Source organism: Pygoscelis adeliae, unplaced genomic scaffold (genome assembly GCF_000699105.1).
Source record: "Pygoscelis adeliae isolate BGI_AS28 unplaced genomic scaffold, ASM69910v1 Scaffold154, whole genome shotgun sequence".
Lineage (NCBI taxonomy): Eukaryota > Metazoa > Chordata > Aves > Sphenisciformes > Spheniscidae > Pygoscelis > Pygoscelis adeliae.
The window spans coordinates 2,784,128-2,804,126 of NW_008825113.1; the positions used below are offsets into that span (position 1 = coordinate 2,784,128).

The 19,999-nt window shown below is 38.0% G+C and overlaps 1 protein-coding gene across 1 annotated transcript in view; it reads right to left on the reverse strand.

Moving 5' to 3' along the window:
• Positions 1–353: 353 nt before the first annotated feature.
• The window catches only part of HLCS (holocarboxylase synthetase (biotin-(proprionyl-CoA-carboxylase (ATP-hydrolysing)) ligase)), a 120,860-nt gene continuing 101,214 nt past the window's right edge, over positions 354–19,999 (reverse strand). Inside the window, exons 6-10 of the mRNA XM_009327969.1 lie at positions 9,577–9,644; positions 8,418–8,578; positions 5,205–5,319; positions 1,358–1,571; positions 354–754 (exon numbers count right to left, since the gene is read on the reverse strand). Coding sequence (XP_009326244.1) covers positions 586–754; positions 1,358–1,571; positions 5,205–5,319; positions 8,418–8,578; positions 9,577–9,644 — 727 coding nt within the window. The 3' untranslated portion in view covers positions 354–585. The remainder of the gene's footprint in view (positions 755–1,357; positions 1,572–5,204; positions 5,320–8,417; positions 8,579–9,576; positions 9,645–19,999) is intronic.

The window sequence follows — 19,999 nt, forward strand, 5'->3', positions numbered from 1 at the left end:
AAACCGTTGTACAGGCCCACGTGGAGAAGAACCAGCTCAGCACGGGTCTACACTTAGACCTGAATTTAAACACAGTGGTAATCCCAGTAATTCAGAAATATATGATGAGCTCTTCCAGCTGTTTCCACTGCAGACAACGCATAAACCAGAGTTTAGTTTAAAAAAACATAGTAAAAATGTAAATATTGTACTGGATTGTGCTAAAGCACAATAAAAACACAGAGACACAAAAAGGAAATATTTAGCCACTTCGGTTTCTCAAATACAGTGTGCAACTGAAGAGAAAACTCTGTTCACTGCAAGGTATTCCTCTGCAATCAGGCTCCTTTTAAAGAACAGATGCTTACAAAGAATGGCAACATAGATGTGTTTTGAAGTTAATACAAAAGAATAAAGGCCTTCAGCAATGAGATAATTACCTCTTCTTAACTGTTGAAGTTAGCCATGTCAAAGAAGAAAGATATCAGAAAATCAAAAGAAAGAAAAAATCAAGCTATCAACTACCCTTCCCACCTTTAAGCAAGTTTAGCTGCTTGGTGCCAAATACTAAAGAGCCTCCTTTTGCGCTGTGAGCTCTGAGGACTATTAATGCTTTGGGACTATGAGGTTTCTCAGCATGTCAAAAGAGTTGCCGTCTGGGTGCACAGACTCCACACCCTTGCCTTCTTCATGAACTTGAAGGAATCCATAATCATCTACCCCAACTATCCATGCAATCGGGCCCTCCTCACTGTGGAGACGGACTTGCTTACCACTGCAAACAAAGAGAACCAGGCGGTTAGGAATTAATTGGCGGAGACGACACAAACAATTAAAAAATAGCTTAGAGGACTCCTGTCTAGCAGAATATTTTTATTTCTCACCTCACTGGTTCCTTACAGAGCATGATTTTCAGCAGCATTTTCTACCTGCTTTAATTTATTTCTGTGGAATTAACAGTTAATCCAAACAGTTTGGTTTTTTAATAAAAGACATGAGTACAGCAGCTTCATTACTAGCTAAACAAATCATTCCCGATTCCCTTTGTTTTGAGATGATACATGTAAAATACCTAGAAGCATTCTTTAACTCCTGCTAGTCCATTGATTTTACTATGTGCTGTTTTTATTCTCCATTAAAAAATACATCCTGCTTCTATATATATATAAAAGTATATAAATAAGTATATATATAAAGGTATATATAAGTATATATATACAAGTACATTTTACACATATAAGTATATATTTTATATATAAATTTTAATTAAGTAACTAGTTTTAAAGGCAATCTAGTGGAAAAAGTAGAAAAAGGCAAAATATCCATGTGTTCTTTTCAACTTTCTTAAAAGAAAGTTCAAGACACACATTATACTTACCTGTGTACCCAGTACTTGTAGTAACGGGGAAGAACTCCGTTGGGCCCTTTCTCCTGGAAAATATCTATAAGCCTCTCTAGCACAGTTACAGTTCTTGCAATAAGACAGTCTGCAGTTAAAGCCTTCAGCTTTGTCCCCTCTTCCTTATTAAATTTTGTGATGAGGTCATTGATGCATATGGTGGGGTTGCTGTTATTCACATTAAATCCAAAGCCTGAAGAAGACAAGCCAAAAGAAGAGGACAGGATCTTTAACTACAAACGCTTTGTTACCACCAGAAAGTCAGTACTTCATTCAACTACTCGATACAATTATCTCTACGGAGGTTTCCAGTAACTGTTTTTCTTGAGTCTCTCACACCTTTAAACTTTCCTACTTGCGTAATCACAAATCTCAGTCCAGATTTTACTTGTTTCTTGCCCTTAAAATGCCTCCTCAAAACTGTAAGCAAATCCAGTGCAGTCCCTTTCAACAACACGCCATCCTATCAATGAGGGTTAGGAAGATGGCAAGTGGTGACTTGCACGTTGGTTACTATAACATCAAAGTGAGAAATTCTTTTACTCCCTGGAAGCTGACAGGTCATTAGCTAATTGAGAGCAAATCATTGATCATACTCTAAGATGGAATTTTATCTTTCAGTCTAAAATTTAATTAAGAGACCTTTCTGTTTACTACAGTTAGCTGATTGCATTTTCTGAAAAGTAAGCCTTTTTACTCAGCTGATAAGCCTTGTTTGGCTTGCTCTGAAAAGCCCAGAAGATTTAACTCTGCTGCTTAATCTATCTTACCACAGCATATCCTTTAGAAGCCTCAAGTCTCTCGGTGAGATTTCTCCAGCTAGAATAATGTTGGCAGAACGCCTTTCTTATTCAAATATGGCTCTTGGGGACTTTTTTGCAGCCTGCTGAAACAGGCTTTGAGGGATGTAAGGAAATATATTGTATTACCTGTTTATTTTTTTCTCCTACTAATTGGGATTTTTCTTTCCTCAGACATTTGGGATAAAACCCCAGTCTGTCAATCGGGTTTAGACATGATACACCTCCATCTGCAAGAAGGTCCAGATGCACTGTTTTGTAAATTTGCTATTAATGAGACTATTCACATATGGAAGTAATTCGTATTAACTATGAGAAGACGGATCTCTTCAGTGGAAAGCAGTTTTTGACTTTTAACTAGTCAGAGAGTGCACGCAAAGAAAGCCACAGTGATACCAGTACCAATACTTCGATCCTATGGCAATGAGGAGAAATGTATTATCAGAAAGAGACAAAGGAAAATGAACTGGAAAATATGGTGTGCCATGCCAACAGATCCCAACTCAGCTGTTTAAACTCAAATACAGTCAAGTGAAGAGAGAGTGACCGTGGCCATCAAGCTGTGATTGGTACTGTCAGGGTGCATAACAGGGCCTTGGGGTCCATCTGCAGGCTCAGGGCACTCAGGCATGTATGCATGGAGATCACTACTTAGCAATCCAAAAACTGAAACGGACACGAGAGACATACTGAGATGACGAGCTCAGCTGAGGCAGAAGCATCTGGGGATAAATGCGGTGGCAAAAATGTAGCCAGCTAATTTGAAAAACATTAGGTGCTCAGGACTCTTAGGGCATCTCTGCATTGCCCATGTGAGAAGAGTGAAAAATAAACATTTAGCACCGACCTTGCAGTGTGCTGATGTGGCTAATACATCTTCCAGTTCCAGGGCTAGCCCTGCCTTCGGCATCTGTGCACTGGCTGGACATGCCTTAGCCTCACACAGAGGCAGACAGAGCTTTTGCAGGTCAAGCATGTTGGCTGTCCCTTGCATTCTGGTTGTGTTTGGCTACCTACGTCTGTTCTGAGTCTGGCCCTTACTTCAATGAAGTATATTCTTCTGCAGAACTCTTCTTCCAAAAGTCCCACACTAATTAAGTTCTTCAAAAAAAAGGTCCTTAAAAACATGTTTAAAAGTATGAATATGAGCTGTGTCATCTGTGAGGCCCTGAGCACATGGTACAGCAAAGGCAGGTTTGCCTCTTGCCTTATTCTTCTGAGGTACTTCTCTGAGCAGTGAAGCCATGTAGATGATCTTTGATTTTGATCATTTCCCTCATATATGGAATACTCTTCATGAGTGTCATGTAAACAGTGAGGTCTAGGAATTTCCATGACTGTAGAAAGGGGATGGTGCATCTGGCTTACCTGTCCTGTTGTAGAAGTTTGATCTCATTGCTACTACTAATACAAGAAGTTAGATGTCATGAGTCACCCCTACTACTCTCAGTGACATACATCACTGGAATGACGGAAAAGATCCTTGGATTCTATGTGGCAAGTAACTTTCAATCTTAGAAGCTTCCAGACACAAGAAAGTTGATGAAAATGTACATCTTTGTATATACCTCAGACCTATTACCACCAAGATGACTCCTAGGGACATCAGAGAGAATGCATACAGAAAGTTTCCATTCAGATTTGAATGTTTTGGTGTTTAGGATAAGAAACACAAGGACCAAAACTAATATGTAATGTGCAAAGAGATATTTGATAAGATGAAATATTTTTGGAGCCATTTTTGCTTTTCTTGTGTTAACCAGAACAGGCTCTGGAAGAACATATGGAAGCAGTAAACGGTTGACGGGGCACAGAGAGACTCTTTTAAGTGTCTCAGTGCAACTTCCATTCTGTACATGTAGATTATTTACAAAATGAGGATATAATAATTGAACAGAAAATTTAATGGCTGGGCATGTTTCACAGAAGGAGGTGATGACTACTTCAACTGTTGTGCTTCTTCGTGCCTTAGAATTTACAGCACCTTGACAGGAACGATATCATGCCCACACTCCCTTTGCAAGATACTTGTCTGCTGTGCTATATTCAAATATAAACCAAATATTATCATCTTCTTCTTTAACCTTTTAGACTTGCTAAGGAACTTTCACTTAAGTTTTTTAGACATAGCACAGATAATTATTTTTGGGACCAGAACCTAGATCTCTGTTGGCAGGTTTCTAAGCATGTCTGACAGATCTGTGCTGCTGCTGATTAGGGGAAAAAATTTTCCTTAACAAATAGCAGAACGATTATCAGACTTGGAAACAACAGAGACATCTCAGTACTTATTTTGTGCACCTAAATTTCTTCTCCTGTTACAGCACTGGGACTTGCTGGAAAATATATGTACCTTTTTGGAACCAGCCTTCCAGGTAGACTGTTCGTCTTCACAATAAACAAACAGACTGTCGCTCCTTGCTCCCCCATCCAGCCTTCCCAATTACTTTGCAAATTTTACTTTTTGAGAGAACTAAAGAAAGTGATTAATTAATCAAATCCTTACTTCACTGCTGCTTCACTAGCGATATCCCAGTTTCTAGAAAGCTATCAACAGAAACAAGTTATGAATAAATTTAAAAAGGATGAAAGGAGAAATTAAAACATTACTATGTATACGTAGCTCTTTTTCTCCTGATTTAAAAGGCATGTTATTTATTTAACTATTTGTTATGTTAAAAAAAATGAAAATTGAAAAAAATGGATACATTTTTCCATATATTCTACTAGTTTTGCAATAGATCAAGGAGGTCACTTTCCCTCTCTCCTGTAATGCTCTTTCTTTGAACTCCACTACACCAGCCCAGACGCTTGCATTTATGTTTTCCTTGTCAAGCATATGGAATTATTACGAAGAATGAAAACATCTACTGTTTGTGCTTCCTTCTGATTTAATATTGTGCTTTATTTCCTTATGCCTGCTGTCATTATTTGTTCTTGTCCTTATCATTTGAACTCATAAAGGAATTAACAACAGATTTCTTTAGAAAAAGACAGTATAGAAAAGCTTGAAAATAGACATTTACCAATAAGTATATGAAATGTTGTTTCAATAAGTGTTGAGTTTACCAGAACTCCACCAAGCTTCATAAGATCGCTGTAGTAAATATCATTTGGCCATTTTACTCGCAGATCAATATCCTAAAGAAACAAAAACACACATTTAGAAACACTTTGCTCTTCGATACTGATTATGAGAACACGGCTCATTCATCACTCCATATTCTATATTTTCTGTACCTCTTTGCCACACCGAATGTGGTACTGTCAACTGCTCTTCATGTGAACCTATTTAAGTGCTCCACAAACAGTACTGAAAAAGTCATAGTAACATGGTTACATGGTTTACTAAGGAGGCTGGCAGCTGTCAGAGAAAAACAAAATAATAACAAAAAAATTATGGCAGATAATAAAGGTTTAGAGCGACCAAAAGGGGGACTAAAGATACTAGAGATTTTCAGTCTCAAAACTGTGAGGTTTTATAGAATTAATTTCCTTCATTCACGAGCGCCTATTAAAGATTTAAAAGATCTATTCAAGAAAGATGCAAACTGTTGCAGCCACTGTGGCTTACTGCTGGTAAACAATCAGGGTAAGCCCACAAAAACATCAACACTGTATTTGAGGATCCTTGCAGAAACCAGACAAGGAGACAATGACATCTTGAATTTCAGAAAGGAAATTCAGCAGACAGGAGAAATTCCAGTTCACAACTATGTAAATACTTCAGTAATGTCCTAAATATATTCACGCTTTCGGCAGCTACGCTCAAGCAACACCATGGAGCTGGAAACACAAACTGTGCTGTATGACACCGTTCCAGCCCAATAGAGAAGTTTTTGTTGAAACCACAGAACTGAACTGAACTTTGCACCAGCTACTTAAACACAAAAAGAAAGCAAACGTGCTTCCTGTAGTTTGAAAAACTGCATATGACTTTATCCCCTGAGGCAAATTATGGGAGGTGCTCCAGGACTACAAGAGTTGCATTCCCTCCTATTGTAGATTATGAAATCCCTTTACAGGATGTGTGAAAACTGCACCTGGGTCCATGTCTACTTTCCTGACAGATTTAAAGGCCAGAGAGGAGTCCATTACACGTACACTGACAGGAAATACTACCTGATTTTGCTATCAAAGCATTCTAAGAGAGAGTATCACCAATTCATACTCATTATGGAAAACAACTTGACTCTTCACACTGGGAAAGGATTTATAGAAGGCTCTTGAGACATTCCAAGTATGAGACAGTTAAACAGTATTATCAGTGTTAAGAGGTCTTCCAAAGAGCTATTCAGGAGATCTTGCTTAAGGAAAACATACACCTGTAAGACACCAGACACTAGCGCCGCAAACTGAAGTGACGGCAAGTATGAAGAACAACCAAGTCAACTGGGTATTCTCATGATGTGAGCCACACAGCAGAGACTTTGCCACAAAAGCGGAGTGACAAGGTACTGCACAACTATCCGTTTGTCAAAGAAACAATGGGCATCACAAAATACGCTGGGAGTGCAGCACCTTCTTATCTTCACTTACTAGAGAGAGATGTCTGCTGTTCTCAGAATGGGAAAGCAAGGCACTCTCTTGATACAAGGCCCATTTACATTTGCAGCACTAACATCTGGCAGTAAAACCTCCAGTTCTGCAGTCAGATTTTCTCCGTGAGGACCCAGAACAAAGGCCCCAGTCGCTGCCAGTTTAGCATAGTCAACACTCGTGACAATCCTAAAAATGATGACTGGCTGATAAACTGAGACACAGGTATTTCAGATTTTTGAATGGAAATCCTTAAATGGACTTACAGCATAGCAAACGACACTAAAGTGTCCTGAAGTATTATTAAGATTCTGACATACACCCACAGAGGTACGGAAATTTGGAGGAGAGAATGAAACCTCATCTGTAGATTAGCCCATTGTTTGCAGCTACTGCAGTTTGTAGGGACGGATGTCCATCTGACGTAAAGAAAAGCCCTGCGTTACCCAAGTCTGAAGGGGAAATTTAAGCATTGAGTTTCTGATAAATCTTTGAATTTCCTTGCTTTTGTGTATTTGAGTGCAGACCCTTAACATTGGTTTCACCCATTGTCTAGGGTGGATGTTCTGTCAAAGAGATTCAGTAGCTTTGTCTTGGTCATAGCAAGCTATGTACTGTACATCTACTGTGTACGTTACATGTATTATTGATACATACTATTTTTATATTAGTATTTAGTAATTCAGTCACCTTTTTCCTCTTGAATGGAATAAAATGAAAAATGCCACAGTACACCAGGGTAGGCACACAGAAGCAAAACCGCCTCTATTCATAAATTAACTCCTTCCCCAGTCAGACTCATATTTTACAGAACTAACTCCTTCTATTTTAAATGGTTAAATTATTCACTCTAGCCAAATATTTCATATTGCAAATTTTAGCCTGAAGCATTTTGTTTTTATAGTCAAGTTATGAAGCACTGAAGTTAGAAAGCTTTAATAGAAAGGCTGACAGACCCTAAACTACAGCAAAGCTACTGGGTGCCACTATAATAAAGTTCATGTGTAAATGTGTATAAGTCATTGATTTTCTGTAATATAGGAAACATATGCTTTAGTTAACTACTTCTGTAAAATACCAAAGTTTTATAGTTAGCAAATATTAGGAAATGGTAACATTAAAAAGGAGATATATGAGGTGATGAAGAAGACTGGTTCTTCATTTTAATACTGATGACAGGACACTTGACTCCCTCTTGAGAGCAATACTCCTAAGTTCTTGCTTTAGAAATCAGTTTTCAACCTTAAACAAGGGTTGGAAAAATCCTTTAAAAGGGATAAAGTGGCCACTGAAACAGCACCAACAAAAAAAGCAGAAAAGGATTCATCAGTTTTAGTCATCTTTCCCTCCCCCCTCTTCCCCAACTCCTTCAAAATCAAAACAAATTAACTCAATTGTTAGACAAACAAAATTGACGTTTTCTTTACTGCTGAAGACTGAGTCTTAAGTTTCATAAGATTATGAGTGAAATGAGTGCAGTATACTTAATCAGCTCAATAAAAGACAGTATTCATCATATGTATACTAGATTTCTTAAAACACATAAATAATCAAGCATGTATGAAGGCTAAGTTTACCACTACGTTAGTGCTGAAGAACTATATTATGCATTCAGTCATTCTATGCATCGGAGACATAGTTAAAATCTGATTTTAATGAAAATGGAAACAGGAATTTTGAGATAAATTAGAATGAGATACCTTATATCCTGGTATTGACCTAACTGACTCTACCACTGCCAAGGACACCAGGTGTTGAATAAAAGGAATTCTCTGGCCCAGGTTGGAATGTAGAGGAACGGTGATATGTAAAGTGGATAGTGCACAGCCCACGGGACTGAGCCAAACATTTCCGCCACGACCTGGGAAGGGAGAGAAAAAAGGTTAACTTCAACTCAAGAAAAAAATATTTATAAAAAAGATCACTTTGTTAATGTAGACAACTACAAAAGAGAAAGATTCAATTGTATCCATCCAAGAATCTACCATAAGTCCTGTAATGGAGTTTCCAAACTACTTTAGAAAGAAAAATGGTTAAAGTGCAAAGCTTTTTCTTGAAAAAAACAGCAGGTTGTTTAACGTGCATGCTGCTACTCAGTTTCCTAGAATGTCCTAAATGACTTGCTTCCAGGATTTTCCTGGTATCTGGTAACATACATATTTCAAAAAACCTTGCTTTGTTTAAGTGAAGAAGTATTTGTGAAGATGCTCTGTGTGCATCTAGAAATCCATCCACATTGTGAATCAACTTGACACAAGCTAGATCTGTACCGAAAGCCAGGTAACCATCTTCGGGTAGATCTGTGCTCAGAAGAGCTTATTAGGCTGGGCACTGTCTTCTAATAAAATGAACGTGGCTTTTAAATCAGTGCTAGTTCCTTCCTGGGAAAGAGACAGAACTTGCTTGTATTTTTCTGCAAAAGATCGTGAAAGCCCACATGACAGTTCAAGCAGGTCCTGCAGACTCAAGAAACCTCTATCTCAGAGCAAGTCAAGACCCAGTCTTGTTCCAGTTAAGTCAAAAAGGAGTTCTGATTTGGAAGTCTGACTTGTATTACACTAAATGTAGTGATGGCAGTTTCCATGACTGGAGGGAGTTTTTGGCAGAAACTAGAAGACCACTAAATCATTTCTGCAAAAGCCACCAAACATCCTGAAAATGTTTACTTTGGTCTCTATCAACTTAGGTTTTGAGTTTGAATCCACAGTTCAAGCTGGAGGAGAAGAGGACACGATTATTCTATAGATTATATTATCAAAAATACTCATAATGTATCTTTAAGGCAGCTAAGTGACATTAAAATGTCCTATTTCATATATTTAATACACATTTACTAGCACTAGAAGGAAATTTACTCACCTTTCCCTTGTGTTTGTTGAACAGCAATTGCTATTAAACCCATCTCCTCAGGCAACTCGAACATTAACCTGCCAAACAGGAAAAAAAAAACCCCATGCTTATCAGCTGGAACACTAAGCTACATTCATGAAAATCTAGGCTTAAATATCAGGTAATATTTTACATTAACATTGCACTACCATTTATCCGTTTTCAGTTAACATTTATTCTTGACCAAAAAGCATTAGAATATTAAAAAAAGATTAACTGAAAAATGATCATGTAAAACATTACTATATCTATTACGCTGGAAAAAGTTATAGCCATAGTTCATTTAAGGTGCCTTCTGATAACATACGTTTTGTATTTCTTCACGTTTTCTTGAAGTGCTTATTTTTCGCATGTCACTATCTTCAGTAAGTGACAACTAGCAATTCTAGACATTTGTTTCTACTTACAGAAAATTTTTGTTCATACTACAGAATATAAGAGCAGCAGTTTCTGATTATTTAGAAAACCAATATGGTGGCAATAAAGCAGTTTAAAAGATACACTATCCCCTGAGAACTAATTATGATTTAACTACAGTAAATAAATCTACACCTTCTGAGAACTCTAGAGAACACTGGCTTATTTTAGGCTTGTGTTCTGCTTTTAAAATAGTTTCACTTAAAAGAATACTAACTTTCCTCTGGGGATAAGTAGAAAGTGCACTTTAACACCACCAAATGAGTCAACGCTAGACTTAAAAAAAGAAGAAAAAAACCCTACTGTGAGAACTTCGTTCAAGCCACTTTAAAACAGATCTGAACTGTACTACGATCCTCCTCCATTTCACATTTTCAGGAAGACTTATTTAACAGATAAAACAGATATTCAAGATGTTGCCAGCAAGGTAGACCCAGAAAGTGATTTATAGCCTACAAACCTACTTCTAATATGGGCACAAACATCACGCTGTTCATTCATATAAAAGCGATCTTGTCTTGGAGATAAGCGCAGTCCAAATCAGCAAAAACTACCGTTCAAAATTATTTCCTCTGAATTTCAGGTAAGTATGAAAGGTGTTTCAAGTTCTGCAATCAAGCAAGTATCCATGGGCAGCAGGGACCAGCTGCAAGCAGAAGTGTCCCCCCGCCGCCCCCAGACACACGTCTTTAGGCCAGCGACAAGCTAAGGAACTAGCCATCCCTCCTGCTTCGCAGGTTAAAAAGTGGGGCTTCAGTAACTTTTGGGGCTGTATGGACAGCAAAATGCAAGTAGGATCCCCAAGGTTTCAGAATATCTTTCAAATGGCTGACTTGCTTTCAGAATGATCAAAATGGGAGGTTATTGGAGGGCCCAAGCAAAGTCTGGACCACAAATGCCTTCGCTAATTAGAAATACTTGAACCCAAACTGACAGAAGCTGTAACAGGCCCCACAATGTTTTCCCACATTACTCCTGAATCAGAGAGACGTTGTGAAAGAGCAATAGCCAGAAGATCTCTTTGCCAGTCCCCTTCCAGTTCACATGAAATACAGCTCAATAATTCCTTCCTTTGGGCCCTATGGATTACGCACGGAGACCAGGCTCACCTATCTACTGCCAACCTTTAACATTAAAAATGTACCTCTTCTTATGCTGGGACCTAGGGGAAAATTGTCCGTAGCTCTTTACGCCCCTGAGGCTTCAGCCCTGTCTTCTGGGAACAGCGTGATTTCAGTTACAACACCAAATTCATGGGTTTGCAACACGAAAATCTAATTTAAATTTGGAAGCACAGTTAGGAAGAGATTACAGGCTTTGTCAAAATACACTGATTTCTGTTACTTCTCCATGCACATATTTGTTTTGAAATAGGCAAAAAAAAAGTCATGTGCTGCCAGGATGGGAGGAAAATAATCAGAGCAGGGAAAAAAGTTAATTATGAATCCAAAACACAGGCTTCTAGAACAAAGAGATATGATTAGCAGAATGTATGAATGTAGCTATTAGAGGCTTGGCAGCAGGTAACAACATATTAAATGCAGAAACCGAGTTTGTACTTTTAAGGGCCATGAAGAAATTCTTTAACGGACACAACATGGGGAAGTTGTTAATACTCAGACTGATACAGCAAAAGACAGATAGATTTATTTTTACTGCTTCCTGAGATTGTGCTGGAATTACCGTGAAGCCTATGAAATTAAAAACTCCATACAAGTGCCCCCCCCAAACTTCAGAGCTTTGTAAATTTTGTGTGTTTTTTAGTTTTTTTCTGGGAGAAACAACTTGTATTTTCCTTACCAGAAAGAGTAACCGTACGTGCACTTTTTTACATACTGACTTCCCTTCTTGTCTTTCAACTTGATCAGTTGCAGATTTAATGATTTCGTTTTTCTGCAGAGCGACTTATCACAGTGCTCACATTTTCCCCAAAAAATTTTTGCCTTCAAGAAATTCTCTGTTCTTTTTTGTGCTCTTTTACTAACTTGCTTTACATATTAAGTCAAAAGACCACACTGAGATACAAGAGTAGGGAAACATGAAACATCTGAAGACAAATTTACCCATCAGGAAGAATATCAGACAGCATCTATATGACCATAGAAGATGGTACTAGAATTTTATGTAATTTTTTTTTTCTGCTTTGACCATTTTCATGGCATTTTCCAAAACGTGAGCAAGGCACTTCCAATATTCAAGAATATTAAACCAGTTGAAATATTAAGAGAGAGATTCTAGCACGATTTTTTATATGAGTACCCTCCCCCCGCCCTGTAGTGCATACTATGAATGCTGTCAAGACTAATAAACAATACTTAATTGTTTTATAGAAATTTCAAGTCTAAGGAGGACTCTGTCTTCATGGCTAGTCAACACAATGACTTTTCTTCCTACGTGAACGTAAAATGGGAACTGAAACCTCAAAAACTGTGTTTGAATAATGTTAATGGCCTGACAACTATAAATTTCATTGATGTTGTGGGTTTAAGGTTGAAACTCTCATTAATGCACCCTGCTGTGTTACAGTATTGCAGAGGTATTACAACAGGCAGCATTACATTCCAGATGTTAAAATACCTGGGCACAAGAGGGTAAGTTACGAACAGATTTCTCCCTTCACTTCAAGTTCCTTGTCTGAAAATCTCACTCTCAAATAGCTTGTTTATAGCGTATTATAAAAGCAACATTAAAAAAGCGTTTCCATTTTTAGTCAAATGGAAAGGAACATGCCTTCTGACCAGTTTCTTGTATTATTTTGGACAAAAAGGTGCCCTGAACACTTGCTTTCCTACTTTACATCCACTGTTTCTGTCCATTATGTCCAATTTGAAAATGAGCAGTGTGCCTACTAATATTTTTCCTAAACTCTCCTCCATTGCCCTCCATCTCCTTTTCATAACCCTCAACTGCATGATGCTGTGTCCAATTCCAAGCTCTGCGTGCTGAATGGCCTGCCAGAGGGCGTGCTGGCCAAGCAGAATAGGTAACTCTCGAGTCCATGCTGCAGACTCCTTGGTGGCAGCACTGATCTGGGTCTCTCTCTCCTACCTGGAAGCCTGTTTTCATGAGAACATGAATACCTGAAGGAGCTCAAAGATACGGAGGTCTTCTGTAAAACAGGCAGTAGACTGACTGAGAGCTGGTGGGCTACAAACAGAGGAGAAGCCACCAAGAATGACATCACGTTGGGAGTTTGTTACAGACCACCTAATCAGAAGGAGGAAGTGGGAAAAGTCTTTCTGAGCAACTTGAGGACATCTGCAGATCACAGATCCTGATTCCTATGGGAGATTCTCATCTCCTGATATCTGCTAAAAGGCAAACAAAGAAGGCAAGCAATCCAGCTGACTGTGGGGGATCTTAGAGACAAGCTCTTAACACAAATATCAGATGATCAACTGGATTGATTGACTCCATCTGCTACAAACAAGGGAGAGCTGATTGAGGACGTGGCAATCTGTGGCAGCTTTTGCCGTAGCAACCATGAACCGATGCTGTTCAGGATCCTGAGAGGAATGAGGAAGGCAAGCAACAGAGTACAAACCCTGGATTTCATGAGAGCAGAACTCAGTTTATTCAGGGACCTGATAGATGGGATCTTACGAGAGGCAGCTCTGAAGGGCAAGGAAGCTCAACAGACCCGGTCTTTAAAAACAACCTCCCACAGACAAAATAACAGTCCATCACAATACTGAGGAAAACAAGTAGATGAACAAGGAGTCTGGTTTGGCTAAAAAGGGAATTCATGCCTGTAAAAAGAACATACAAAAGAGATGGAATTGAGGAGAAATCCTACGAAGGAGAAATGCAGAAACATTGTCCAGACAAGCAAGGATGATGTTAGGAAAGCTGAAGCTCAGCTATAGTAGAGATTGGCAAGAAACACGGCAACAGGAACTCCTACTGCTACATGATAAGAATAAAAAAGGAAAATGTGGGCTCGCAGCTGACCGAGGCAGAAACACAGCAGACACACATCAGGCTGAGTCACTCAACGCATTCTTTGCCCCGGTCTTCACCAACAAGGTCTCACAGGCCTTTACACATACAGACAGGGTTCAAGGAGAAGAGGAAATATCAACAGTAGAAAAGGATTGATGTCATAAATCTCTTGAGAAACCTTGACTCATACAAGTCCATGAGAGCAGATGAAATGCATCTGAGAGTGCCGAGAGTGCTGGCTGATGGCACATCAAGGCTGTTTTCAATCATCATGGTCACAGAGATCAGGGGAAGTCCTAGATGAATGGAGAAGGGCAAACGTTGCAACCATCTTCAAGATGGTCTTTCACAGCACCCTTGTATCCAAGTTTGGCCATTGTCGTCTAGATAGATGCACTACCAGATAAGCAAAAAGCATCTGGATTCTGGGATTGAAAAGTAATGGTTTCTATTCTACCTGTAGGCTGGATACAACTGCAGTTCCTCAGGGGCTTTTCCTGAGACCTATCCTATTTAATATCTTAATATCTTTACCAATGACCTGTAGGAGGAAATGGCATGCACGTTAATCAAGTTTGCGAATAACATTGAACTATGAGGATAACTAAGCATTGGAATAGGATGCCCAGAGAGGCTGCGGAGTATTTCTGTCCTTGGAGGTTTTCAAGATCTGACTGGAAAAAACCCTGAGCAAGCTGGTCTGAATTCATTGTTGACCCTGCTTAAAAGAAGGAGGATGGACTAGAGGCCTTCAGGGATCCCTTCCAATCTGAATAATTCTTTGACTCCAGGAAATGTACAGAAACTTGGTATCTCTGGTGTTTCTAGCTGTCCTTTAAGTTTGGTTGAAATCAGTCAAAAAGCAGCCATTAGCTACTAATTACTAAATTAGCAATTTAGCCCAAAGGCTGTTCACTGGAATCCCCTATCCCAAGTAGGATCCTAGATTAAAGTAATTTTCACACTCTCTTACTAGCCTAAATATTTAATTTTCTCCCTCTTCCACTTTCCATGCAGTATTTTATACACGACCAGGTGCAATATGCAGGCTCCCAAAAGACTGACTCCCACAGTTGAGACAGGTAAAGAACATCTAAACTGTTAATCCTACTGAGGTTTATTTAAATGATAGGAATCTTACTGCTCTGCACTGTTATAACTTTGCCTATATCCAGCAGGCCAAATATGTGCCAGAAAACACTATTACATGAATGCACTCTGTTCTATTGCAAAAATTCGTAGCTTCTTTCACTTGGTAGTGGGTTTCCCTATAGCAGCGTTAGTACAGAAAGGACCGTTTAGTGTCAAATTGTCTTTGAACTCCTTAGATACATTAAAGACCTACATCAGTGAGAAAAAGTGTTAAGGGATTACAAGGTCCCAGTCTTGTGGAAAACTAAAAAAGCACTGGAACCTTGAACTGCTAGTTTCTTGTACCTTACTTCAATAAATAATACAAAAAGAAGATTGTCCTATACTAGTCATGACATTTTCAGCAAGGAATAATCTGTTGATACTATGAATGAGATAGGTTAGCACTTATATATACTTTGACTAGTTGGTTAGCCTTTGAGAGCAGTGCACTAATAACAATATAGTTTCAACAAAACTGCAATATATAGGAAGACTGTAAGTAGGGCAAAGTCATGCGAGTTATTTTTCAGCTGGATCAATGCTCTAATCTGGTTCACCATAAATGAACACTGCTGTTGGCAAAAGGGAAGCAACAGTAAAAGAGGCCAGTGGATAGAAGGGAAGACCAAACCACCTCTTTCTTACCACCCATGTACTTACGCTTGATTTAAATTACCGTATTACGGCCTCAGAATAGTGCATGCTTTGCTTGTGGAATTGCTTTGAGAATCAGGCCTGCTGAAAAAAAATAAAACTCTACCATTAAATGCTCATTTTTTCTGCTCACTGCATTTTTCAGCTGGTAATTTTCTTGTCTCTATATTTTTATACCAGATATTTTATAATTAGTCCTTTGTATATGTTTATAGGCTTTTCCTCTTAAAAAAAGAAAAAGAGAATTTTAAAACACAGTACCATACAGCCAAAGGTGTCAGGAAACATACCCAAATAAGAAAGGACTCCAAAAAATTGGTTTGCCAACAAAATGCCAGTAAAATTTGAAACCTGGGTTCAGACACACTGGTAACGTTCCAAAACTGAAAACTTAAAGAACTTCTTTATTCAGTAAATCAGCTTCTCTGTGAATATCATCAAGACCACAAAGTTACAGTAAAGGAGGGAGTTTCCAAGGGAGATGTGAGGAGAGTTTAGGAGTTTAAGTTGTTTCAATTTTTAATTTGAAAAGCAAAAACCTCTACTGTTTTGAACAATTTATTTAATTTTTTTTCCCTATAATAAGTAATCTTTTCAATTCATGGCCTTTCTTTATTTGAAAAAGCTACCTAAAGCATACTGAAAAGTTAACATAGGACAATTGGAAACGAAACAGATTTCATTAAAAAAATGAACTCCAGTGCCAAGATTTAAGAAACGGAATAGTTACTGGAATGCAGTGAAACATATTTATCATAACATGTTAAGAATAGAATCTTCAGAGTGGAATAAAAAGTTATAAACATATTGATCAAAACCAGACCTAACCACTCTTGTCCAAAGTAAAGCACAGTACGGATGCTATAAAAAATTTAAAACATACAGATCAGTGCAGCCTGTAGTGATGTCACTTTTAACAGTAATTTCATCACACTTCATTAGATAAGAGTGTATAAGTTTGGTCACTGTCTGAGGGGGAAACCTTAAAGTAACCTCATACAGTACGGCATGAAACGACAGTTTCATTTCAGTAAGGTGGCAAATGTATTTTAAATCAGCATTCGATTCACTAACTTATAATGTGAGGCACCACAAGCATTAGGATCTCAAAAGCAATCCGTCATGATTCTGAATTCATACAATATTACTTAAAGTCACCTCTCAGATAAAATAGCAAACCGAAAACTTTTGCATACACAGCGATTTTAACTTGATATTCTGGCCAATTTCTAGTCTGGGTAATTACATTTCCTTACAAAAATTTCTCTGCAATTTACTAAGACAGCACTTCATTTCCTGTCTTAAATCAAACAGGGTGTTAAATAGTTGCCACGTTCCACCAGAGAAGTGATGAAGTTATTCCCAAGTAGCCACTCAAACAGTTAGGGTTAATGTAGAACAAAAGACACTGGACATATCGCGTAAATTAAAGTGAGCATGAAAAAGAATTCTGTGTGAGCAGAAACTAGCTGCTCTCCCCAGATCCTCCACTGGGGTTTCCATTGCAAACTGGGAAAAATTAAAGCATTTCAACAAAAAACCATCCATTCCTGTACAAGACCTAAAAAATCAGCAGTAACACCTATTTTCCTTAGTTTCGTAATTTTTTCTTTATCCTTTTACTATTAAAAGTTTCATCAAAACCAGTCATACTTAAGATCACAGAAGTAATTTATAGTTAAGAGAATACTCTAAAAGCCTTTGGATTTTCCTCTATGATTTGCTTTTGCTTCTTTTATTTTATGCCTGCAACATATGTTGTGCTCCAAATTTAGGCCCTGGTGGTTTATGATAATGGTAATGTGGTTGTTGCTATAAACCTAAGGATGTAGTAAATTTCTAGTCTTCCTAATCCAATGCTAACTGAAAAATATTTTTTTTTTCTCTTCTTTCTAAAGGTACACTCAATAGTTTTCCTACACTAAAACAAGAGGTAGCATCTTTTTACATTGTTTGACATTTCTTGTGGTCTATAGGTTAGATTTTACCTTTGAGGGACCTTCCGGTTAGTTTAACATTATTTCTGAGAAATATTTTTAACGTGAAAAACAATTAACTAAAATTTCAAGCAAATTTCTTCGTTACCACTGTTTTCCTTGGCCAAAAGCATCTGAGTCTCAATTCTAAAATTTCCATGTGCCTCTCTCACCATGTAATTTAAAAATACACACAGAATTTCTTGTAAATTCTAAACACTTATTCATATTCTTATTTCTATGATATGGGGTACACTGTACAATGTAAGTTACAGGCATCGTCATGAAGATGGTAATTTGACACATTACTTGGCATTAAATCCAATCTTCATAATTTTGCCCATAAAACAACTATGGCTTCATAAACTGGCAGGTAAAGCACAATTATTTTATTTGCGTGCCTTTTTCTCCATTAAGCACCGTGAAATACAAAATCTTTGAAAAAAGTATTACAAACATGTTTTTGCTGTGCAAAAGCAATCAAAAGCACTGTATTCCTTCTGTCAATAAGCCCAGAATTTAATTGCAAAACTCCCACAGACAAAAATGTCAGTTTTTTTCTCCTTCTCTATTAAAAAAATCTCGATGTGTAGCATCTAGAAATTTCTTAAGTAATGTAAGACAGTAAGACAAAAGGAAAAATTTAATGCAAACCTAGGGAAAAAGGTATTTTTTTGTTTAAAAAAAAACTGTTCCAGTGAGGGCCATTTTTTAAAGAAATTCTTAGAAAATGGCAATTTAGCTCTAAAGTTTTAGTTATCATTTGAAATACTTTGTTTAGCAAGTAAAGTTCAGAATGTTATTTTTTAAAAGGCATTATTGGACCTGATCAGATGTTTTCCATACACATAATTTTTCATAGAAAATACAGATTCAGAAAAGCCACTATTCTCTAAGAGAAGGAGGAATTAATTTGTCTGAAACAATGTCATTTTTCCTTTAAACACTTAACACGTTTTTGGGGTATTTTCAGCCTAGCCGAACTTATAAGTTGCTTCAAATATGTGGAAATGCTAAAGTTTTGAATGATTTAAACTTTGAAATGTGGTACCCGTGGTACCACAACCGGGCTTTCACATACCTCGGTTTCCCCCTGAAGCCTCAGGTTCCATTAAGGAGCTACATTTGCCATCCAACTTGTGGCTCCTCTTTGTTAAGCCATGCAGTGCTTCGCAGGGGACGCACTTTTGGATGAGGAGTCTGGCCTACCAGCCAGAGTAGCAACATGGGCTATCCTAACTAGAACCTTCACAAGGCATAAAAGCCCTATACGCACTTCTAATTCATTGTTGAGCTGACTTGAAATGAAGCGTTGAGCAGGGTTATAAATCCTGAACATTACACTTCAACATCCCTAAACAGAACTTCCCTGCAATGTCTTGTTCCCTGTGCAAAGAATGGACTGACGATACTTCAGCTTTTATCTGATTTCAAGTTGCAGATCATGTTAGAGATAGTAATCCAGAAAAATTATTGCTTTTTTTTATGGTGAATAAAAAAAGGCAATAAACACAATAGCTGAACTCAGCTGGCTCTGTATTCATGCGTCTAATAATTAAAACACAAAAATGCTCTCATCAAGTACTGGAGTCTTATACTGGCTGCTCCCGTCACAGTGCCAACAGAAACCACAAAATTTCTAAATTCAGTATTAAAGCATACAGCACTTTTCTCATGCAAGAGCCAACGTCCAAAAACATATAAATAAAGAACAGAAAAGTTCTGTTTCCAAATATGTTGTTAAATATTTTTAAACCCCCTACTATTAGACTGTGCCAACTTGAAGGCAGACTCCAATAGTTAATTTCATGGCTGATTAAGAATGGATTTCAAAATAAGGAAGTTACTTTATGCTGGCCACAGCATCCTCTGCAGACTCCAGAAACATAGTCATCATAATGTAGGCTTTAACCACAGACTCAACACAAAATGTAGCTGATATTTAAATGCCGAAACAGTGGATTCTCTTTGTCAGGGCGGGTAGGAGAAAACCCAAAGGTCCCCATGTAGCCTCGTTACTTCAAATTCTTCCAATGCAAGAAAAGCAGTAATATCTTAACTCCGTAAAGTTCAAAGGAATGCCCAGTTTAAGACAATAAAATATGTACAAATACCTGTTACCATGAGAGGTGGATGAACGGGTAAACCCCTGATCTGGAGAGAGCTTACATCCAAATGGGGAGGGCTGCACAACCATCCTGAATCATGTATCCGGATCACGCCTGCTGCTTAAGCAGCAATTGCGAGGGGGCAACAAACCATACAGGTCC